The 23610-nt window shown below is 60.7% G+C and overlaps 2 protein-coding genes and 1 long non-coding RNA gene across 11 annotated transcripts in view; 1 reads left to right on the top strand and 2 right to left on the bottom strand.

The window, feature by feature from the left end:
• Window positions 1-4733: 4733 nt before the first annotated feature.
• Window positions 4734-7009, bottom strand: LOC115282780. Of its 4 annotated transcripts, none has more exons than XR_003904739.1 (4): window positions 6861-7009; window positions 5559-5925; window positions 5081-5190; window positions 4734-4858 (listed from the first exon to the last, which is right to left on the bottom strand). It is a non-coding gene; the product is annotated as an uncharacterized LOC115282780 (long non-coding RNA). The 4 variants fall into 4 exon arrangements; XR_003904741.1 differs by lacking the exon at window positions 6861-7009 and having other exon boundaries at window positions 5559-5727; window positions 5826-6340; XR_003904740.1 differs by lacking the exon at window positions 6861-7009 and having other exon boundaries at window positions 4734-4866; window positions 5559-6340.
• Window positions 7010-7111: 102 nt separating this feature from the next.
• FBXO39 (F-box protein 39) lies at window positions 7112-11494 on the top strand. 4 transcript variants are annotated; one of them, XM_029928194.1, is made up of 4 exons: window positions 7112-7246; window positions 9224-10329; window positions 10975-11151; window positions 11259-11494. In XM_029928194.1, the coding sequence occupies exons 2-4, from the start codon at window positions 9304-9306 to the stop codon at window positions 11385-11387; spliced, it is 1332 nt and encodes a 443-aa protein (XP_029784054.1). In that variant the 5' UTR covers window positions 7112-7246; window positions 9224-9303; the 3' UTR covers window positions 11388-11494. The 4 variants fall into 4 exon arrangements, with proteins under 4 accessions (XP_029784054.1, XP_029784053.1, XP_029784056.1 ...); XM_029928193.1 differs by having other exon boundaries at window positions 7112-7328; XM_029928196.1 differs by having other exon boundaries at window positions 7112-7328; window positions 10975-11090; window positions 11259-11350.
• A 3015-nt stretch (window positions 11495-14509) lies between these two features.
• TEKT1 (tektin 1) overlaps window positions 14510-23610 on the bottom strand; it is a 13349-nt gene continuing 4248 nt past the window's right edge. For 2 of the 3 annotated variants that reach the window (XM_029929225.1, XM_029929227.1), the window contains exons 3-8: window positions 22381-22546; window positions 20683-20811; window positions 20169-20312; window positions 19563-19785; window positions 15061-15321; window positions 14510-14763 (exon numbers count right to left, since the gene is read on the bottom strand). In XM_029929225.1, the coding sequence (XP_029785085.1) occupies window positions 14569-14763; window positions 15061-15321; window positions 19563-19785; window positions 20169-20312; window positions 20683-20811; window positions 22381-22546 (1118 nt within the window). In that variant the 3' untranslated portion in view covers window positions 14510-14568. The remainder of the gene's footprint in view (window positions 14764-15060; window positions 15322-19562; window positions 19786-20168; window positions 20313-20682; window positions 20812-22380; window positions 22547-23610) is intronic. The other variant, XM_029929228.1, reaches the window with a different exon arrangement.

Raw genomic sequence — 23610 nt, 5'->3', positions numbered from 1 at the left:
CACGTGAGCGTGGGGGCACGCGCATAGCCTCACATCCTGTCCCTGCATCCCCGAGGCCCCCGTCCTGCAGACCATCGCCCCTTCTCTTCCAGGTGAAGCTCACCGCGCCTGGGCTGGGGGGCTTCCCTGCACGCTCACCCAGGGCGGGGCATCGGTGCCAGGCGCTCACCTCACTCCTGGGGCCCGGTCCCCTCCTCTGATGGGTTCGTCCAAGGACAGGGTGGTGATGGGGACCTCCGCCCTCCGCCACTCTGCTCTCCTGCAACGCGGCCCATCTTTTCTTCCACGAGCTCCAGGGGTCTGTCCCCACCCTGCGCACCTGCACCTGCAGACCCTGCAGTGAGCTACTTGCCCGTCTTCTCCTTCCTCTGATGGAAAGGCCAGAGGCCAAGGCTCAGGTCGAGCCCCTGCCCTGGGACTCAGCGCCAGCCTTCCCTCCCACACCTGCGGCTCCCCACTTCCCTGCACCCTCAAATCCTCTGGGACCTCAGAGCCTCCACGAGCCAGACAGGGGATGTCACATTCGGGTCAGGCAGCATCAGGGGTTTTCTGAAGGTTCCCCAAACCCTGCCCCGTGGGGACAAGCCTGGGAGCCCGTGTCCTCACACCCAGCACGGAGCGCCCAGAGCCGGCTGGCCTAGGCCAGTCAGGCCTCCGGGCCCCGGGGAGCCCTGTCCGATTCCGGACGTCGGGGAACCTGCGGCTGTGGCAGAAAGCTGTCATTGAACGCGGAGCATACGGCCGTGCTGAGAGGCTGAAATGCACAATGTTCCCACAGATACGCAACTGCATGCAAACCTCTCCAACCACACAGGAATGGCTTAACTGTGTTTACAAACCATAAAAGTAAACATTAATAGTGAAGCTAATTATACATGAGTTTGATTTTTTATGAATGAAATTCTGGGGAACAGAAAAATGCCCTACACATTTTTAACACGAAGTACATAATATCCAAATGTTTCTCATGGAGTTGCAATGATCTGCAAATTCTCTCAGGTCCTGTGCAGCCGGAGCCGAGATGCCGGCAGCTCCTCCCTGTGAAAAGATCGCAAGCAGTGCGCCGAGAACTGTCCATGTTCAGCTGACTCCGCGGCGCAGTGTGACTTTGGACGTGCGTTGCCTGTAACAGAACTTGATTTCTTTGAATCTGAAATCTTTGGGCCACTCAGTCCCATCCGTTAGGAACTGCGGACGCCACCCAGAATGCGGACTGCTCTCAAAAGCAGCTTTGCACACAACTTCTGGAAGCACCTGCATGAAAATCCCCCCAGGTCCCAGGGGAGCCCAGGAAATGGGACAGAAGTGTAAGACCCTCCTCGGGTCAGGCTGACCCTAATGAAAAATTACCAGCCATTGTTTCACTCTCCAGCCCTTCTGCCTGAACAATCAAGGGCTGGGAAATTGAGCTCTGGGCGTCCTAAGATGTAACCCATAAATATAACTTAAAGGTTAACTTGTTTTCTGAGATACTGTTGCTAGATCCCACCCTTTAACCGAAAAGTTCTCGCTTCGGTGCACCTGCTTTGCCTCCCCTTCGGACCTGTGATTGGTCACTTCATATTTCTCCTAAGACAAAGAACTCTAAAATCGATAGGTCTCTACCAAATCTTACATTTATGTGTCAAAATGTGATTGACCACTATAGAATGCTGTAAACTATGATTGGTAAACTAAATGATGACTTACTTCGTCTTGCCAAAGCCCATACAATCCCTGAGCTCCTGCTCGGCGGCGCTCTCTCTCCAGAGGACTTGCCACCACCCGGGAGGGGCCGTTCGGCCGGACTAAAATAAACCCATTCACCGTCACCGTTTGTGTCCGTGGGTTTCACTCTTGGTGACCCGATTCAGGAGGGAAAGGTCTAACAGAAGCCCAAAAAGCTAAGAGCACTCCCGGGCTTTAAACCCAGACCTGCCGGCCCTCCGGCGATCCTGGGCAACAGCAGCCCGGAGCCACTCCCTCGGGGGGAGGGGGGCGGGGGGGGGTCTGAGATTCTGCATTTCTAACTGGCTCCCAGGCGATTCTGATGCCGGACCGCAGGCCACACCGCAGCAAGCCAGCGCTGCAAAGTAAAAGCTGCCGGCGGACGAGTGGACAGTGTGGGGCAGGTGTACAAAGGCCCTAGGACAGATGAAGTACTGACAGGTGCCGCAACGTGGGTGGACCTGGAAACCTTCCCCACGAAGGAAGCCGTGAGTCCACATATTCTACAATTCCTTCCCCCGGTGTTTCCAGCACGAGAAGCCCCAGCCGCGCGGGTCCCGGGCTCGGCTCCGCACGGATTCGCCAGGGCAGGTTCCTCTCACCACTGCGGCTTTCTCCGTCCCATACGTGGCCTTGTGTTGGGGACAAGCCGGAGGACAAGATGAAGCTGAGGTCTCCCCTTCAAAATGCCCTCTCTGGTGACCAAAGCCTCCCATACGCGCCCTTGGGGCCGGAGCTCCGTGGTCTTAGCTCTGCTCTGCCACCTGCTGGCCACATGGCTTCCCTGACCCTCTGACCGAGGGAAATGGGGAGAACGATCCGTCTAGTCCCTCAGGACGACACCGGTGGACACTCCCCACGGATGCGCCGCCAGACCAGCATCCACATGGACACAGACAGCACGTGTCTGTGGCACTGGGCAGCTGCCAACATCGTGTAATTTACTTAACACCGTGGCCACTTAGATGAACTCCACTCCTTCCTTAACGCTACCCTGGCCCCACACGCAAATACTCTACTTCCCACCCTTTCCGTCTGTGTCTTCTGGTATTTACTAGACTCTATCCTTCTCAAGCAACCTTCTTATGCTGCCGGGTGTTTTTTCCATTTTAGATATTATCTACTAATCCATAAGGATTTAGGGACTTAGGTTTGTCTTCCTTACACCACCAATCCTATACACACCTCCAGACCCCGCTCCACCCTCCCGTTCTGGTTAAATCAGTGGTCAATGGTATATCATTATGACCCTGTAAATACTGTAAATGACAACGCCGCACAAATTATGATTATATCTACTTCCATAACTTTTTGTTTTCCCTTTTGGAGTTAACTATTGCCTCAGTTTTTCATTTCCTTCTCTTTGTAGGTAACTATAAATCATTCCTAAAATTTTCTACTGGATTTGAAAATTTTCTTCTTGGTATGATCAAACACAGTCGTATTCTGTCCGTTTCATCTGGGGGACATGGTCTTCCCCAGACCTGACGAATGGCCGGCATCCTGGGAATTTCTTCCAATCTCTCCAGTGTTGAGTTCTGTTCCCAAATTCCAGGTTCAAGTCATTCTCTTTCTTGTTTTGCCTTTTCTTTGCTAGAGTATATCTTCAAAGAGTTTCTTAAGACCTTCTTCTTCCTTAAGCAGGCACAGAAGGCTCATTTTCGAGACCTCATATGTCTGAAGAGGATCGCTTGGATGGCAAGACAGTCTCTCTACTATCTTAAGCTTTTTAGGGGAATTACAAAAATTTTCAAACAAAGATGAAAGTAGAAAGCTAGTATGATATGAATTCATCACTCAGCTACGTCAACTGTCAAGTCCTCAATAGAGGCCTCATCTACCCTTTTGTTCCCTTTCTGAAGTATTTTAAACCAAGATATCCCATCAGTCCTTAACACACATCTCTAAAAGACAATCATTTTCTGAACTCCAGTGTCTTTACCACTCCCAGCACCACTGGCAAGGACTTGTTTCCACCATCTTCTCGGGGTCTTCAGTCGCCATGTGTTCATTACATCACTGCGTTTCTTCTCCTGCGTCTGTTGGGCTGAGTAGTTTTCCTCTTTTTTCTTGGCCATTTCTTATGATTTTTTTTATTGATCTATAATAAACATATAGCACTGTGTGTGTTTAAGGTGTTCAATTGTTCATTTAAAAAATTCTTCTAACATTTATTCATTCTTGAGAGGCAGAGAGGCAGAGCATGAGCGGGGAGGGGCAGAGAGAGAGGAGACACAGAATCGGAAGCAGCTCCAGGCTCCGAGCTGTCAGCACAGAGCCCGACTCGGGGCTCGAACCCACAAACCGTGAGATCATGACCTGAGCCGAAGCTGGAAGCTGGACGCTTAACCGACTGAGCCCCCAGGCGCCCTTAAAGCTTCCTTCTTTTCAAGTCAGCTGTCAGCTTAAATGCTTGTCATATGTCACCTGGCATTTCTACATGCGCGCGTAGCGGGAGCTTCTGGGTCATCTAGTTTATTGTGTTGTCCGACCGTTAAAGCCAAAGCCGCTGTCTTAGTTCACACGTCACTCACAGCTGCAGGATAAATGTCGTGGGACCCAGGGTCCGTGGGATGTTTTCCCAGCACCCCTCCCAAGTCAGACCACTGGACATCCAGCCTCCGAGGCAGAGGAAGGCGTCCCTCCAGAGATGAAGAACGGAACAGATTTCTTCTTTCTTTCTGAGCCGGATCTCTGGAGCGCGTGCCTCCGGCTGGAGCCCAGGGCCGGGTGCGGCAAGGCTGCAAACGTGGCGAGGGGGCAACTGAAGGGGAGGGCGCTGCTGGCTCTCGCAGCTGCGCAGGCGCTGAGGCCCAGGGAGCACGAGTCTTGGGCGAGACCCAGGTTGCCGGGGCTCACCTCCAGGAGATCGGGGTTTGTAGCCGCTTTCCTCGACGCCCTGATTCTTTGGCGTCCTAAATTATTTCCTGGTAATAGTAAGCGTTGGCCTCGGAGCTACTCAACCATCATGTGAACAAGGTTCAACACAAAGCTCTTTCATAAATGGTCATTATAAACAACGGGCAGGCATTTTATTTCTGGTTTACAGATGAGGAAGCCAGACGGAGCCAACAGGGAGCGTCCCCGGAGATTGGGCGAGGAGGGTGGTGGAATCCACGTGGCCGTGGAAGCTTAGCTCCTGGGCTCCACCCTGGATGCCTCATTTAAAAGACAGAAACAACAGCGACCACAAACTTTGGTTACTTGATGTTTTTCAAAACACAAACGTAAGAGATTTGGTTGTAACCAGTTGATACATTGCCACGCCCAGAAATGCGAGGGCAAAGCTACCTCCCTCCCCCCGGGGCCCTAGGACACCAACGTCGGCAGTCTGGCAGGCGCGCTCTGAACACCTCCCTTTACCCACACAAACCTGGGCAAGTTCACAGGGGGTTTAAGCTGTTTCTTATCCGCCATATGTTACTTTACTGTACTCCTCACTCTGCCATTTGCCTTCTTTCCTTAATATCTGATGCATGTTCGCTACAAAAAAAAATAGACGTAAATCTTTTTTTCTAACTTCTTGAGTTGTCTCTACCAGCGCCCGAGGAGACCATTTCGCAAAGGGGGGTGAGCTTCCCGACGGGTGGGGGTCCTGGCACGACACACCCTCGCCCCCCACGGCCCGCCGTCTCCTTCCACACTTTCCTCCACCCTCGTGCCGTGGGGCTGCCAGGTCCAGCAAGCAAAAATGCATTCCAGGGACAAAACAGCCACAGGATGATTGCATGGGACGTACTTGTACTAAAAATGTCTGGCTCTGAAACTGAAGTTTGACTGTGTTTCATCTGACACCCCGACTATATCAATACACACACACACTGGGGTCCCGCTGCGAACATGCTCCGAACCTCGGGGTTCTGACCCCAAACACGGGAGGGCGTGTCTCCAGGCCACGGGATGCCGCTCTGCTCTCTCAACGGCCACAGAAGAGGGCACGGGGTGGCTGCTCCCAGCCTGTCCCCCCTGCCTCTGCACCCCTGCAGCTCGGGGTCCATGTTTGGGGACTGGGGACAGCAGCTGCGGGACAGCCGGGAACGAGCGCTTGCACTTTAAACACACCAGGTTTTGTGTAGTATTTCTTCGGAAGGGAGGCCAGACAAGAAGGTCCTGCGAACCTGGAACAGAAGAGCTACTAGGGGCAGCAGACGCCGTTTTGCAGCCGCGCGCGCCCTCTGGCGGTCTTTCCTTGCGGAGAGAAGGATTTTCTTTGGGTTTCTTCCTTTTAGAAGAAAAGGTTTAACCATGTTCCTTCGAACAGAGATACTGGTTTGCCGGCCGCTAAGATAAACCAGGAGAGAAAAGGGCTCCAGCCCTGGGGCCTGGGAATCCCAGGCATCCGCACCTGGATGGGACACCGGGCCGCGGTCTGGACACCCCGGGGAACCCAGGCTTGTCTCTGGAGAACGAAAGTACCGTCCCTGGAGCTGTGTGCCTTCCCCGAGATTCCTCACAGCCCTTCCCGGTTAGAGATGGCAGCCCAAGTTTGCAGGGAAAAGGGGCGACAAAAAGGCAGAAACGGAGGGGGGAGGGGAGACTGCGACCCGGCAGGGGTGCAGGAAGCCTGGTGTCAGAGCCCCACAGATGCTGCCTCCCCACCCACAACCGTCCACTCCTGCCTTTTTGCCTGGTCTTTGGGGACACCCCTTACGGCCACCGGGGAGGGAAGGCCAAGGAAAGCGGGTGCGTTAGACACCCACTCGTGCCTTGTCTTTTGAGCCAGGTTCGCCAAGGCTTCCCTGTGGAAACCACCTCTGCGTGGGGGAAAGCAGAGCAGGGCAGGGGGAGAGTGCAGAGCGCATGCCACCCCCCACAGGCCCCACAGGCCGGCCCCCCAAGCTCCCCTACAGCCTCTTCCCCAAGTCAGGGCAAGCCCATCCTCAGCCTCGCAGATGCAGCCCCCACTAGGGGCCCCAGACCCTGCCCCTACCCGCTGAGTTCCCCCCTACTGTCTGACCCCTGGCCCTTCCCCCCTCCCCACTCCCCGGCCTCCAGCTCCTCCCAGACCTGAACGCCCCACCCTCCGGCCCAGACCCAGTCCCCTCCTCCACCCACACCCTCCCGCCTCCTCCCCGCTCCCCGCTCGTGCCTGAACCTACCCACCTCGTATTCCAGAACACCGACCCCCACCCCCGCACACGGAACCCCGGCACCTCCCTCCTGGGACCCCCGGACCAGGTCCCCCGACACCCCAACAGCCCAGCTCCTCCGGCCCAGGTGGGGCCGGTGCGCGCATTCCGAGACACCCTGCGCGCTGCGTCCAGCCCCGTGCAGGCCCCGCGGGGACTCTGCGGACCCGGGGTTTGGGCCTCGAGCCCAGGGCACAGCGGAGGCCCGCAGACTGCGGCGCGTCACAAAGGCTCGTCCCGGCGAGGGCGCGCGCGTCCCTGAGGCCAGCGCGCGGAGTCGGCGTCTGGGCGCAGGCGGCGCGCGAGCAGGCGGGCGGCGCGTGGTCCCCGCGGCCCAAACTGGGGACAGACACAGCAAGCGGGCGCGGCGAGAGGGTAACGGGGCCCCTGCCGCCTCCTGGGCACCCCAGGTGACACGGCTTCCTCAGGTTTCCTTCCCGGGGTTGGCAGCTCTCCGCCTGGTGGAGAGGCCTCCGGCTGAGAGCCCTTGCGGTGGGTTCGAATCCCACTTCCCCGCTTTCTGCAGGCGTTCGCTGGGAGATTTTCCCAACTTGCAACACCTCCGTTTCCCCCTTGTAAATTGGGTGTGCTCATGAGGGCCCCCAGAAGCGCCGCGGCGCCAGCTTTGTGGGGCCCACAGTGTTCAGTACCTGCAGGACCGGCTGGCTTGGTCCTCCCGGCACCAACACACAGGCACCGCGGTTATCCCTGGTATTCAGAGGTGGAGACAGGCACAGAGAAAATTACTTTCCTAAGATCATACCTAGCAACTGACGGGTGCCAGGACCCAGCGCCTGGCAAGGGGGTTCAGGTGGGGAGGGGGCGTTCCCAGCACGGTGACTTCCGTGTTCCTGGCCTCCAGGCAGGCTCTGCCCACACCCCGCTGTGGCTCCGGGGTCTGAGAGTCCTTGCACCCAGTGACTGCTAGGGTAGAGGGGCTTGGAGTGCTGGGGACACGTTTCTCTCTCTCCCTTTGTTCAATTCGAAAACTCGACTCAGAAGGATGAGGCCGTCCCTGGTCTCAAGAGGGGTGAGTCCTGCGGGAGACCCAGGCTGGGACAACAGTGTTCTCAGGGACGGACCCTGGCGCCGGCTCTGGGACCCGCAGCCCAATCCCGTGCGGAATTCCGCCGGGGTCTGCACGTGGGACTGCCCGCTGGGCGTGGAGGGAGGGCCTGGGGCGCGTAGGACCCCAAAGAACCAGCGTCTCGGGAGGTGGCCGGAGGATGCACGTCACGGGGGGGGCGGGGGTGCCTGGGGGTCCAGGCCGAGCCTGTAGGAGAGAGGCAGGGGGGCCACCACGGTTCCATCCGGATGCTGGATGCAGCCCGCGGGAGGTGCGGAGAGCACACGCGGCCGCTCCGCGGAAGGGTCCGCAGGCGCACAGGAACACCAAGCGCAGGAACGCGCAGAGAGCCCTGGCGCAGACACGTCGGTCCTGAATTGAGGAATGTGATTGATGTGTCCCTCAGCTCCGGAGGGCTGTCACCAACCTGCTTCACCCCCTGGCCTCGGTTTCTGTCCGTAAAGAAGTCGTTCCCGGAGCTCCGCCAGCCTGGGGTTCCCTGAGCCCCGAGGACAATCGTGGGCCGCCTGGCGAAGGAGCCGCAGCAAAGGCCATGGGGCAGCAGGGCTGCAGCCTCCTCCCTGGGGTCCCTTCCACGAGTCAGGACGGCCGCCACGCCCGGACACGGGATCCTCGGCCCTTGCCCCAGGGGCCTGGGCGGAGGCTGTCCGCCCTCACCCTTGATCTGTGCTCACCCTCCGAATGCAAACACCCCATCAGCAGTCCAGCCCCGAGCAGACAGCCGTCCCCATCCCGAGAAGGGGGCCCAGCGTGGCAGAATTGCACAGTCTTGGCCCCTAGGAGACAGCCTCTGTCACACCACTCGGGGGCCCCGTGACCCGAGACCCCCCCCCTGCTCCGGCTCCAAACCCCGCAGCGGACAAGCAAGGCTACAACTTTTAGTTCCCTGCCCGAGAACAGGTCCCATCTGTCCCCAGGCCGGTGGCTTTTGTGTCCTCATGCCCTAGTCCAGAGAGCCTCAGCTGCTCCTTCAGCACCAGCAGGCTGAGCGGGGCTGCCATGCGGGTCCCCCTGGCCCTGCAAACTCCCGCTCAGATGCCCCCTCCTCCGAGCAGCCCCTCTCCGCATGCCCCCCAGAACATTATAATCATTGCCCTGCCCTGCGAGTGTGCCCGAGACCTCTCACTGCTGCTGCTGTGCTGTGCTGGGTCCTGGGGTGTGTGCGTGTCCAAGAGACCCCGACGGCCTGTCTGTGGTCTCTGCCCTCCTTCGGCTGCGCGGGCAGCCAGGGTGCGGGTTCACTCAAGGGGGTCTAATTTCCACTTGGCAGGTAATGGTTCTTCCTGTTTACTCCCCACAGAAAACCAGTGGTTGCTTTCGTTTCCTCATTTTGGGAAGCCCCTGCCTGCCACCCGGCGGCTCAGGACCGCCCGCGTCCTCATGGACGAAGAAAGCCCAGCGGTCCAGCCCCAAGACCAGAGCTGCTGGGCTGCTCTGCCCGCCGTGTGCCTGCGTCGTGTGTTCTGGTGGCTGGGGGACGGCGACAGGTCCAGGGCCGCCCTCGTCTGCAGAACCTGGAACCAGACGATGTACTCGGCCGACCTCTGGCGGCACAGGACCATCACGTTCAGCGGGAGACTGTCCAGGGTGCACGCGTCCGAGTTCGAGTCCGCTCTCTGGTACGTGAAGAAATTCGGTCGTTACCTGGAGCACCTGGAGATCAAGTTCCTGAACCCGTACAACGCCGTGCTGACCAAGAAGTTCCAGGTCACCATGCGAGGCCTCCTCTCGTGTCTGGGCAAGAGTAACAGCCGTCTGAAGTCTCTGTCCGTCCAGCACCTGGAGCTGGACCGCCTGGTCTGGAGGAACAGCGTCCGGACCTCGTTCATCAAGAGCCTGAGCTTCTTCTTAAAGAAAGTGGGCAAACACCTGGACCACCTCAACCTGAAAGGGGCCCGGCTGACCGTGGAGCAGGGCTGTGCGGTGCTCAGCGCCCTGAGCTTCGTCAGGGGCGAGAGCGGGCTGTCCCAGCTCAACATCGAGGACTACTTCAGCCACCACCTGGCCGTCTACAGCAGCCCCCAGTTCCACGCGGCCATGGCCGCCTTCCACAGCCTGGTGTCCCTGACCCTCAACTACAACTGCATCTCGGACGAGCTGCTCGATGGCCTGTGTGAGAACAACTCCAGGACCCTCTGGACCCTCAACATCAAGTGCCACGTTCACGACCCCCACGGCCAGGTCGTCTGGGGCATGTCCTGGGCCAGGCTGGCCAGGCAGGCCTCCAAGCTCAAGGTGAACTTCTTCTTCGAGCGCATCATGAAGCACGAGCGCCTGGCCCGCATCCTCCTGCAGGAGATCCCCGTCCGGAGCGTCAGTCTGCGGAGCTGCTACTTCAGCGACCCGGACTGGTCCATGCGGCCCACGCTGACAGATCTCCTGCCCACCTTCCGGCACACTCTGCAGGTGGGGGGAGCCTGAGGGCAGGGAGGCCTCTTCTGTGGGCTCCATCTCAGACTCGGCTCCCAGCAAGTTTCCCAGACTAGCGCCCCCCCCCTCCCTGAGGTCACAGCGGGTGACAGCTACTGCTCACGTGTGCACGTGCAGCCCCAGGCATTTTCAGGTGGGCCCTGCTGTGCCCTCTCGGAGCCTCTCCAGGTGAGGGCGGGTCCTGGCCACACAGAGGAGACTGAGTGACCCCAGACCAGACCCACCAAGTCACTGAGGAGCCCAGGGGCACGTGCTGCCCTCTCCCCTGGCCACTTCCCCATCCATAAAATAGGGTCATCATGTCCCTCCAAGGACCTCCTGGGAGGCTAGGGCGATTGATACCAACTGGTGAAAATGCCTCCACCACCAACCAGGGCCACTGAGGGCTGATAGCTCATGTGACACTTGCCCCCTGCTGACCTTCCGTGCAGGCCAGGGGGCTGCAGGGCTGGGAGCAGCCTCGGACTCTGAGCTCCAAATGCATCTTGCAGACTTGGGTGAGATCACCCACATGTCCCCGTGTGTCCCCTGTGGCCCTGGGGCCACCGCGGGCATGCTCTGGGAGGTCCCAGCGGGCCCAGCCTCTCTGCCCTATCCATCTCCTCTTTGGTGCTTTTCCAGAAACTGACGTTTGAGTTCAACAACAGCCACGAGTCTCTGGACGAGGAGCTGGGCCTGCTGGTCCTGTCCTGCAGGAAGCTGTTCTACTTCAAAGTCTGGGCCTTCCTGGACGTCAGGTTCGTGGAGCGGATCCTGAAGAGCCAGGAGGAAGGGCAGTGCTCCCTGCGCACCCTCAAGGTGGGGCCCCGCCCGGCCCACGGCGAGCCCCTCTCCTGCTCCGCCCGGCCGGGACCCCGCGGGCCTGGCCGGCGCAGTCACGGTGCGTCGTTTCTGTGCCGGCGCAGGTGAGGATTTACACCAGCAGGTACGAGACCCACGAGGAGGACAGGACGCTGCGGGAGATCCACAGGCGGTACAGGAGGCTCATCGACGCCGGGCTCAACTACTTGGTCATCGCGTACCCCATGATGTAGGGCGCGCCCCCTGCCCCGTGCCCGCTTTGCCAGGCCCACCCCGCCGACGTCCCAACAAAGGCGGGGGCGCTGGTGACGTGACTTTAAAGTGCTATCTTTACCAACTCCCCAGGGCTGGCTTGTCCTTTGTCCCGGGCGGGAGCTGAGCCCAGAGCCTCGGCCGACTCCCAGAACACCTCGGGCGCGATCGGAACCACACTTTCCCCCCCCGACCGGCCAGTCCGGAAAAGCCTGGTGCCCCGGTGACCCCTAGGAGCCCTCGTCCCCACCAGCCCGTGCTGCTCTGGGATGGAAACACACCGGCAGGGCCTCCAGGAGGCGCGGAAATTCCCGCTTCTAATTTTTTTTTAAGTTTTTTAATGTTTATTTATTTATTTCTAATGTCTTTATTTTATTATGAGAGACAGAGACAGAGAGCGAGCGGGGGAGGGGCAGAGAGAGGGAGACACAGAATCTAAAGCAGGATCCAGACTGTGAACTGTCAACACAGAGCCCGATGCAGGGCTCGAACCCATGGACTGAGATCATGAAGTCGGACACTTAACCAACCGAGCTACCCTGGCGCCCTAAGAATTAAGTTTTTTTGGAGGGGGGACACCTGGGTAGCTCAGTCGGTTAAGAGTCTGACTTTGGCTCAGGTCATGATCTCACAGTTTGTGCTAACAGCTCAGAGCCTGGAGCCTGCTTCAAGATTCTGTGTCTCCCCCTTTCTCTGCCCCCTCCCCTGCTCGTGCTCAGTCTCTCTCTCAAAAATAAATAAACGTCTTCATGATGTTAGAATGATGGACGTCACTGTCCCAGAAACACTGTCACCAACGATAACCCGACAGGAGCGATCTTCTACAGACACAGAACGACCCTTCTTCATGGACACCTGCCCCTTCACACCAGCCCAGAGGGCGCACCTGCAGGCTGACGTCACAGACTCCGGTGCCTTCACTGGCTGGAGGCCACACGCGGTGAGCGGCCCGCCCAGCGTCCCTGGCCGGCACTCAGGCGGGGGACTGGCCCTATTCCCAGTGGAGAAACCCAGGCGGGGCTCAGACCCGGCCGCTCGTGCGCGTCCGGTGGGCGAGAGGAGCTTGGTGAGGCGCGACTACCCTTCATTTGCCCAACCAGTCGTTTCACAGGGACGCGTTTTGCTCGGTTCCGTCCGCCTGGGCCTCGAGACCCGACCCTGTTCAAGCGGCAGGAACAGACGCCAATGATGGACCCTGAGCGGTCGATGGAACGACCCTCTCAAGTCCTCTCCCACCACGCACCCGTTTACTAGTCAGGCTTTACTAGTCCTCTTTGACCATGTCCTGGCTTACCAGTTTACTAGTCAGGCTTTACTAGTCCTGGCTTACCCATGAGGCAGATGGCACTCTGGGAGCCGGGGACCTGTTGGGAGCCAGTAGGTGACGGGCTGATCTGAACCAGGAGGACCTGCAGAGCCCGAGACCTCAAAGAACCGCTGAGCCCCTCCGAGCGTGTTCACAGCCTGCCGACTGCACCCCCGGGCTAATCCCCCGGCCTGTCACCTGGGGACGGGCTCATGCACCCTTCCCAGCCCGAGCAGAGGAGCTCCCGGGGTCAGCCCCAGGGCAGAGAGAAGGGGGTCCCTCCTCGTGGGCCGGGGAAGCCCCTAGGCGGGCAGGTCCCGGCACAGGCCAGCATGAAGGGGACGCCCTCAGCCTCAGAGAGGGTAGGGACACAAGCAACGCTTACATGGTGATCCTCCTGGGAGCTGGGCCCCCGTCTGACACTGTCTTTGTGCCTCAAGACACCACGTTCAGAGCTGGGCAGCCAGATTCAGGGAACATCAGATGGGAAGACCCTGGGCTGTCCAGCGAACTGTCACTTTACAGGTGACACTAGGAGGGGGAGGGGCTCAGCTGGCTGTGTCTGAAATGCTGACCCCGGACGCAGGGGTCTCTCCCTACCCGGCTGGGTGCCCCCCCAGCATCCCTGAGCCGAATGTGAGCGCCGACCATGGCAGTGGCGAGGAAGGCGCCTGGACATGAGCCCCGCACTTGTAAGGTGGCCCTTCGATGTCAGAACGAGTGGGTGGGTAGGCAGTCCCCGGCCACCGTGAGTGTTCTGGACCCAGCAGGAGGCGGCCGGCCGAGTGCCGACTCTCTGGAGAAGGGCTGGTGCGTGCACGGAAACGCCTGGGGAGCGTAAAACCACGTTTACGGCGGTGTGCGGGCGCCCTAGCGCCCTCCCGGCAGGACACCGCGAGGGAAGAGCCGTCACCCCACACAGCGCCCGAGCCGAGTCCAGCTGTGCAGTGACACGGGGAGGGGGGGCGGGGGACCGTCACAGCGGCTCACCCAGTGGGTGGCGTGCGGGAGCCTCAGCCCCTTCCCCAGAGCCTACTTGTCCTGACACTGGCTTGAATCTGCGGCAGAAATGGGGGGACGCGTTCCCTTTTCCTTTACTGTGACTTGAGTCTGAAAAGACGATTGTCAGCTGGTGTGGAGGCCACCACCAAGTACACACTCCGTCCGCATCCAGGGGAGGAAAGAATGCGGGGAGCCCCCCTCCCCGAGCCACGGTGCTAAAGGAGGTGCCCGGCCCCCCCAGCTGGCGTCCTGAGACCACAGCCCACACGCTGCCCTGCCGGCCGGTCTCCTCGCAGCCGCACGACCCCAGAATCACGATCCCGGGTGCACGACCCCAGGCGGCGGCAGCCCAGCCCGCCCGCCCCTCGAGCCCCGGCGCTCTCGGACTCTCCAGGAGCTGGAGCCCCGCCGTCCCGTCGGTCTCCTAGCAGACAGGGGCCACAGAGACGCCTGCAAGTGCGGTGGACCCAAGGCTCCGCTCTCATCTGCTCTCTGTGAGACTGGACAGTGGGTCCCAGGCAGCAGCCCCCACGTGGTTTCCTAGGGACAGGGATGGTGGCATCAGAGAGGTCGGCCCCTCTCACGGGTCTGAATAGAGGATCAGGACCGCACTCAGTTGAATCTGCACCAAACGCCTGGGACCCTACGCCCCAGGCCCTGAGTCCCACGATGGGCAGCTGGGAAGCCACCACTGCCCAGCCAGCAGCCTGGAGCCACCCCCCAGATCTCCGAGGCCCCGCCCAGGGCTCGCGTCTCTGACCGCAGTCCCTCCTCCCTGAAATGACGGTGCTGTGCCACCGGTCATGATGTGCTTTAATCGGTGTCCAAACCACCTGCACTTTCAGCAGCCGGCGTCAGGGCGGAGGCCCCCCGCCCCCTCGCCCTGGTCGCCTCCGTCCCGCGGGGGGATGGACTTCCTCATGCGGGTGCACAGCACCTCGTCGATGTAGATGGTGCTCTCCTTCACCTGGACCTCCTCCTGCAGCGCCAGCTGCCTGCGGTTCAGGCCCTTCAGCTCCGCCTGCGCCTGGGCCAAGACCTCCTTGAGTCTAGGAGGAGAGGGAGAGCCTGAGACACTTCTCTGGGCGCCAGCCGGGGTGGGTGTGGGGTTGTGCGTTCAGGACAGAAGCCAGATTGACAGGACCCCCACACACACAGAGATTTCAAACGGGGCCAGATTCCCACGGCAGAAACTCCACCGACTGCCGACGTTGAAAACTGTGGATTTTTACCTAAACATCTGGATTTGGGCTCCAGAAAACTCTAAATTTTGGGACCCATTTTCGGTGTGGCCACAACTGGCCGCCCTCTGGAAAGGGAGCCCCCACCGGTGCAAATGCACTCACACCTGCGTGGCTCCGCACAGCCCTGTCGCTGGTCCAGGTGCACGCGGCCCCCACGCCCACCGACCTGGCGACGTTGTGGGCGATCTCCTGGACCTCCCTGACCAGCCGGTGCTGCGCGACGTCGCGACACAGCTCCACGCGGGGCCGGTGTCTCCTGGTCTCCAGGCGCGTGTGAGCCACCTTGGCAGGCCCCTCTTGGTCAAGGATGGCCTTCTCGAGAACCGCGATGTTCTCCTCCTGGCTGGCGACCTCCTCCATGACCTGGCACATGGGTCGGAGAAAGTGGGGGGGGCTGTGCCGTTCAGAGCTGGCAGCACAGCCCTCACATCTGTGGCGATCCGGTCAGTGAACGAAGGGGGATCTCGAACGGGCACCCCGGCAGGGCCCCGGGAAGCGCCTGGCCCCTCCTCCCTGCAGCGGGCACTGCCGGCCTGCGAGGACACGCATCCGCCCTCAGAACCTCGCCAACGGAACGGACACAGCCGGCCATTCCTCCCCCAGGCACGCGGGTTCCCCGGAGAAAGCCCTGAGCACGGGCCGCAGGCTGCCCGCCAACTCGGCCCGAGTGCCCCGTGCCCTGAGCAGAAAGCCACCCGCTGGCCCGAGGTCCACCCCCCGGAAGCCCGAAGACTGGACGAGTTGCCTCGGGTCTCCTTGATGGGAGCTTTGTGCACAGAAAAGAACACTTAGAAGTTACTTGGGGGTTTGGATCAATACCTAACTAGTTTTAGATTGTATTTCTCCCGTGAGCTTTTGTTTTTTCAATCTTTGCATCATGGAAATTTCCAGACATGCACAGTAGAGAGGCCGCCCTGTGGGCCACTCATTGATTTCAGCAATGATCACTATGCGGCTGGCTCTTTCCACCGCAGCCCTGCCCATCGGCTCGGTCATTTTAAAGCAAATTCCAGATACTGTATCATGTTAGTCTTAAAAAGTTGAGTCTTGTATTTTTGAGAGACAGAGACAGAGTGCAAGCAGGGGAGGGACAGAGAGAGAGGGAGACACAGAATCCAGGCCCAACATGGGGCTCAAACCCATGAACCGTGAGATCACGACCTGAGCCAAGCCAGACCCTAACCACCTGAGCCCCCCAGGCGCCCCTTCATGTTTCTTGATGAACCAAACCTAGGACCACAAGGCGAGACGGCAGTTCCGTGCAAGGGTCGCACTGGGGAAAGTCATTTCAACAACTGCCGTGGCTGGAGTCCCATAGCATCCATGGCTTTCTGCACGGCCACATCTGTTGTCCAAGTTCAAGGGTGCTTTTTCTGGACCTCGGGACACGTGCAGTGGAAGCTTCCGTATTTCAGAATCTACTCAACTGTGCAGTTAAAGAGCCACTAGCCGCCCTCCAACCAAAGGCACCGGTGCCTGAAAGGCAGCCTTCCAGAGGGGCAGCTGGCAGGCCGACCGAGGCCCGCTAAGCGACGAGCCCTCCAGGGAGAGCCCGCCTGTGCGGCCGGACCGCCGTCTGGCCAGAGCCCGGCTGAACGGAAAGACGCTTTCGAAGATGGAATGTGGCAAAGTCTCGTCACAGATCGACCTTCACGTTTCCAGTAGGTTCTGGTGGGAAACACGAACTTTGAGCCCGAGAAAGTGAGACACTGTGCCCGCCCCAAGGCGATGCGCCCCGTTCACCAGAACCTCGGTGCGCCGCTTCCCAGATGGTTGTTACGCCGTCGGTGTTGGCCATGTGAACCCGTGGAAACTTGTTTCCTCTCTTATTATATAAATCCCTACAGAATTCCTCGGTTTTTGCTTCCTGACCTGCGAAGCCTAAAATATTCACTGTCCGACCTTTTATAGAGCAAGTACGCTGTCCCCTTCCGCTCGCCCTAACCCTGGCTTACAGCACCCCTTCCTTCCTTCTAAACCTTGCTGGGGCAAGGCAGGCCCGGCAGGGGCTCTCACCACTTGCTTGGGGGTGGTCTTCTCAGCCCACCACCTCTTCTGGCCACAGGCTGATGGGGGAAGGCTTTTCTCCAGAACCGGGTCTGGGTCCCCAGACGGGCCGGCTGCCTCAGTCACTTTTCCAGAGCACACACTTCCTGACCCGGCAGCTTTCTGACCCGGCGGATCCCTGACCACGGATCCCTGACCCTGTGTTCTCTGACCCCATGGCCCCCTGACCCCCCGCGGATCCCTGACCTCACCGCTTCCAGGGCAAGGTCAGGGAGGCCCCCAGCGGCCACGTCTCTGGATCAGCCTATAGAAGAGGGAATAGTCTCCATGCTGACTCTGGTGAACACTGGAATGATTGAGGGTACACGTGGGTCGCCTCCCACCCCCTCAGCGGTGCCGCCCAGTTGCCCCCATGTGTGAGGTCAGCAGGGACACAGCCCTAGCGGTCACCCCGATGTGAGAGCAATGAGAGCTACCGGCCTGGGCTCTTTGCCCAGTCCTGCCGCCCGTGAGTCTTAGGGCCGTGACAAAACTGCCAGCCTTTCTGGCTTCAGTGTCCTCACCTTAGAGACGGGGCCACAATGCCACCCCTCTGAGGGTCATGAAGGCATAGCAGCCGTGCCCCACACAGTGCCTGCTCTTGTCACCTGTGTCCTTATGGGCAGTCCTCGGGCAAAGGCCCCGCCCCACCCCCACCGGCCACCCCCGGGGCCGTCCTGCCAGTCTGCCAGGTCTCACTGAACCGGACTCCCCAGCCTGTCCAGAGAGTGGACCCCTTGTGGACTCAGAGCCCCCCCAGGCCCTCCTGTCCCAGTCTACCGCTCTCCCACCTTCCTGCCTCAGACCCACCTTCCAAGGCCCAGATAAGCTCCTACCCAGAAGCCTCCCTGCTGTTCTTTGGTGGTGATTCCTGTTTGTGGCGGCAGCAGCCAATTTGCACTGATGGTGCGTCGTGTGAGCCATATACACGTGTATGCACTCTGCGTGTGACCCATGTGCCAGCACTCTGGAGATGTGACCGGGGCTGTGACCCCACCCTGACCCCTGGCAGCGGCAACGGGAGCCCGGGTGGCGCACACGTTTTCACCTTTCGTATGTTGTGATGTTTTGACATCAAAACATAGCCCTTCTGGGTGGGGAGGGCCTGGCAATGGGGAAGGGGCCAGCTGGGCTCCCCTGTGCCGGCAGTGACGGGTCCGGGGCACCGCCTGCTCTGGACGCCCTGAGCCCGGAGGGCATATTTCTCTGCCTTAACCTCCCAGGGTCTGGTGCCAGGGACACCCCTGAGGCCCAAAGGCCTCCGAGATTACTCAGACCTGCCAGTCCTGAGCTGCTCGGTGGCCCTGCTGCCTGCCCAGGAAGCCCTGGGGCCCCTCACGCCCACTCCGGGCCCTGGCCACCCGATGTCCCCTGCTGACTCTGTGTGCACGTCCACCCCTCGGGCCTGTGGGTGCAGTCAGCCGTGTCCCCGTGGGCTTGTGGGTACAGTCAGCCGTGTCTCCCTCGGCCTGGGGGTACAGTCAGCTGTGTCCCCCTCGGGCCTGTGGGTACAGCTGGCTGTGTCCCCTGCGGGTCTGTGGGTATAGGTCAGCCATGTCCCCGTGGGCCTGGGGGTACAGTCGGCCATGTCCCCGCAGGCCTGGGGGTACAGTTGGCTGTGTCCCCCTTGTGCCGCCCCTGGAGAGCCATCATCCAGGAGCACACCCGTCAGGGGCCTCCCAGTGCCACACCAGCCCCCTCTGTCCAGGGCCCACAACGCCCACTGCCAGGTCCTTCCAGCTCTGATGTGCCCACTGAACTTGGCCTTCTGTTGTGTCTTATAGCCAAGACCCTGGGTTCAAGGTCAGAGCCTGCCCTCGGGCTGAGCAGGCCTCCACCCCGGCTGCAGACCGACCGTGCGCCCTGCGCCCCCCTCCCCTCTCCCCTCCCTCGGCTGCACCATCAGTGAAACAACAGGGGGCTGGCAGCTCCCCCACCCTCAAGCAGCCGCTGCTGTCCCAGGGCTGGGCCCTCACGGCCCTCCCAAACCCGGCGCCCATCTCCTGGCCGCATGGCTGTGTCCCTGGCGCAGGACTGCGTGCCCGTGAGGGAGGTGTCAGGCACTGGTTTGCATGCGGGACCGCTGTCAGCACCCCCTAAATAGGCAGCTTGAAGGCCTGCACCGCAGGAACCGGCAAATGCTAAAAATCAGGGCCTTGTACTTCTAGTTTTTTCCAAATGCCAGTTTAGCAGCATGCCAGCAGATAACTGATAGGGACACGGAGCCGGAATCCCAAAACCCCGGCGGGTTTGGGGAAATTGGCTCCATCTAATACATGGAATTTTGGAGTCACAAAGGATGTGGCCACATGGCCAGTGAGCAGAGCCGAGGCCCAGGATGCACAGCCGGTCTGCTCTTTGCAGCGACGACGCAGAGGCCCAGGACGGGGCAAAGCCCCCTCCAGTCCCCAGAGGCCAAGCACCACAGCCAAGCTGGGGGCCTGAGAGCTTCTTCCTTACAGACGCAAGGGCACAGGCCAGGGGCCAACAGCCTGGTCCAGCGGGCCACACCCCCGGCCTGCCCGCATGGCACCCCCTGTAGCCCCCGTGGAGCTCACCTTGGCCAGGTGAGCGGCCAGCTTGTCCCTGGCATCCTTGGTCTCCTTCAGCCCGTTCTGGAACGCTGTGTCTACCACGTCGCACTGCCGGCGCAAGTCGCTGGCCGTCTGGGACAGGACCCGGTCCACCAGGGCCTTCAGTGCCAGCGAGTTGTGGCTCTGCCTGGCGGCCTTCTCCACGTTGGCATTGGAGAAGTCCAGCCAGTCTTCCAGACTCACAGAGCTGAAACGGGAGCCACGCACTCACTCGTGGTGCACCTGGGCTGCAGGAGGGGCCCCAGAAACGCGCAGACGCTCAGCCTGGCCCCCGCCCGGGCCGGGAGCCCCCGTCTCCAGGCAGGGCCAGCAGCGGTGCGTCCTCGGGCACTGCTGCCACTCTGAGGAGGCTTCCCTGCCCTGTGCCAGGCGCCGTGAGCACACACCCAGCTCGGGCTGTGTCTGGGGGCGTGGGCCGGAAAGGGGGTGATTCGGTGCCTCCTGTACACTTCAAACAGCACGTCCTCACTGTTCAGAGATTTTGTATCAGACGCTCCTGAGGTGTCCCCGCCCCCACCCTGGGCCCGTCAGGACTGTCGCTGGGGCCGCCCTCCGCCAGGGACCACACACCGAGGGTCCACCTGCCCAGCGCCCTCAGAGTATTGGATGTTTGGGGAGTTGTTGTTGAGGGAGAAGCAAACGTCGTCGATGGTCAGGGCCACAGACTTGTCCGTCAGGTCCTTCTCCAGGTTGTACTTGGCCGAGCGGTTCAGCCTGCAGGAAGATGGAAGTGGGGTTTGCTCTGTGACGCCCAGGCAGCAGCAGCGGAGTCCTGGAGACCCTGGGAGGCCAGCCACCGCGGGGCCATGGCGCCCACTCCCCTCCTGCCCCCGGCACCATGCTCACGCTCACTGCTGGGTCAGCGAGCCTTCCAGCCGCTCCCCCCACCCTGACGGCTCCTGACGTCACCGCAGAGGCCCGCTGCATGTGAGGGGTCAGCCCTGGCGGGAAACAGTTCCATGTCCTTCAGGGTGAATCCCGTCCCCGTCCCCACCCACGGCCAAGGGGCGGCTGTCCCGTGGGCCTGACTCTGCATGTTCCCAGGCCCCTGGGGCTGTTTCCTGGACGTACTGGGGAGACGCACCTGATCTGTTCAGACACCTCCTCCAAGGTGCGGGTCAGCAAGGCCGTCACCCCGTGGATGATCTCGGCCTCCTTCACCAGCTCCTGCTCCACCTCATCGTGCACCAGGTCGATGCCAACCCGATTCTCCCTGGCCAAGAAAGGGGCTGGTCATCCGACAGGTCGGGGGACCCTCAATACCCTGTCTGTCTGGACAACGGGTGTGAGTACAGCCCGACTCGTCAGGATGGCGTGGCCAGGACGTGCACAGGTCCGGATCTGTGAGACACAAATTATCCACACCACCAGGAGGCAAGACGGATCGGCTGGTCCCTGTTCACGCCCGGTGCACCGTCCCCTTCAATTTGGCCTTGGTTCTGGAAGCCTTGTCCCTCTAACCCCTTCGTTGGAAACAATGTCTTTTGACTCAGACTTTCAAAGGCACGTGTTTCCTTCCCGGAAACAGGACCCAGTCCTGATCTTCACCAAGCATTTGAATCCAGAAAGACAATGCGAGGTCCATATGCCCCCCAGGGGCACCCCAACGCCACAGGCACCCTGCTGACCTTTCCAAAGGGACACTGCAAGGTGCGCTTTCCAGTAAACGTGAGGAAACGGCGCTTCAGAGGGAGTAACCCCCCAGAGTCACGCCATGTTCCCCCCAGAAGGACCCGTCGGGCCGAGCTCTCTCTCCACCCCGCGTGGCCGTGCGTGGCGGGAAGGCCCCACCTCGGCCCGCTGCACAACACTTGCTCTCCCGGGAACCGGTGTAATGATGACCTTCACGGGGTTTGGCAGGGAACAGGGAGGTGCAGACCCAAGGCCCTGGCTGCCGAGAGAACTGCGGCACAGACTCTGCACGGCCGAGGCCACCCCACTGTGAGGCGTGAGGTGAGGATCCGGAGAAGCCCCAGGGCTCCGTCGCCAGGACCTTCGGGGGCCTGGCCCACACGCTGCCACTTTATCCAGGAGGCACCGGGTTGTAGGGAAAGGACTGAGCACGGGGGTGACCTGTGAAAACCTGCTCAGCCAGCAGCCGACGGGGAGGGACCTGTGCCGCTAGGAGCCCCCAGGGAGGCGGGGTGCTGCACCCCAGGACAGCGTCTCCCCTGAGCAGAGGGCACCGCCCACTCCTAGGACTGGTGGGAGGGAAGGGACAATAAGGGACATCTGCACAGGGCCCTCTGGACGACAGAGTGCTCCCGCGAGGCCCGGCGAGCTACAGCTGACCCGACCTGAAGGGACCGCACCTGCCCTGCGCGTCCACGCTGAAGACTGCTGGCGTGGCCAGGGGACTAAGCCCTGGTCACTGGGGTGCAGGCGCAAATGGCGAGTACCAGATCCTAATTATTCCTACTGGCTGGAGCACAGACAGAATGGCTGGAGCTCTGGCTGCCATCTGGCGACACGAGGTAACCTGGAGAGTGAACCCATGGGGTGCGGCACGGGACAGAAGAGGCCGGGAGCCCAGTGGGTGCACACAGGCCAGCCCCGCACACTCTCCAGACTCCCTAAGTGTGAGACAGATAGAGACTGGCCGACTTAACTCAGTGCTGTCTGGCCTGCACAAACTGAGCCCTCATTCCACATAAGTCAAGGAAGGCAAGACCTTCCACTACCCGGCACCATGGGGAGGCTGAGAACACGACCTATTTGCCCCTGGTCCCCGCCCCCGGCACCTCCGACGCCCAGCACGGGTCCCTGAGGGAGCCCTGCGCACCTGTACTCCAGGCACATCTGGGTGATGTGCAGGGGCCCCTTCAGGCCGTCCAGGGCGCTGTGCAGTCGGGTCTGGTAGGTGAGCAGCTCCTCCGTGACGGACACCAGCTGCTCGAGCCTGTCGCCCAGCTCCTTCCGCCAGAACCTGATCTCCTCGAGCCTCTGTTCTGGGGGGACACGGAGGGGACACCGCGTCTGTCACACCGGGCCAGCCCACTCGCGGGGGGACACAGAGGGGACACCGCGTCCCTCACACCAGGCCAGCCCACTCGCGGGGGGCACAGAGGGGACACCGCGTCCCTCACACCGGGCCAGCCCGCTCGCGGGGGGACACAGAGGGGACACCCCGTCCATTACACTGGGCCAGCTCACTCCTGAGGGGACACAGGGAGGACAAGAGTCCGTCACACCGGGCCAGCCCGTTCCCGGGGAGCAGAGCCCGAAACCCCCGGCATGCGTTCGCCAGCGCTCGGGGGCCCCGTCCCAGCCTGGCGTCGTCGGGGGAGGGCGGGAATGGATCATTCATTGCTCACAAAACCAACTTCGAATTACGCAAACCCCATTCAGGCTGGTCCCTCAACGCCTGCGGCTCCCGTCACGTGTAGTCTGACCGAAGCTGCGAACCTCGCTGTTTGGAAAGTCAAACAGACCGAGGGCGGCGGCCCTCTGCCCCCCACCCCCCTTTCTGGAAGCGCCGCCTTCCAGATGCTTTTAGAATGCCTTCCGGCATTTGTTCGTGACTCGCGGCCACTTTGAGCGACGGCTCTCAATTTCCTGCGGGTGAAAGACCAGGATTTGCGCTTGCACAACGCGCTCCTTCCGTCTTCAGGATACGGCTGCGTCAGCTTTCTGTGAAAGAATCATTTCACACTTGATTGTGGTTCTGTGAATATGCGATGCAGTGTGCTACCACCAATTTCTTCTCTTGTATATTGTGTGTGTGTGTGTGTGTTTTCCGAGGGGCTGGTGGTATGTTTTGGTTTCACTTTCCAGATACTTATTTTTTCCTTCGACTTTCTGACAGAGCTATAACACTCCCCCCAGTATAGTCAAACCCAAAATGAACCAATGGCTCTGCTTTCTCCCCAGGACCTCTGCCTGGAGTATGCCCGCCTACTCGCTGGTGATGCTGGTCTGCTCCAGAGCCCTCACCCTGCGCACCCGATGCAGCCCCTCCCCCTCAGCTGTCCCCTCCAGAGTCCCTCACCCTGCGCACCCGCCGCAGCACCCC

This window comes from Suricata suricatta, chromosome 17 (assembly GCF_006229205.1).
Source record: "Suricata suricatta isolate VVHF042 chromosome 17, meerkat_22Aug2017_6uvM2_HiC, whole genome shotgun sequence".
Classification (NCBI taxonomy): Eukaryota; Metazoa; Chordata; class Mammalia; order Carnivora; family Herpestidae; genus Suricata; species Suricata suricatta.
Note: the sequence above shows the minus strand (reverse complement) of the source record. Positions and strands in the feature narration are given on the sequence as shown.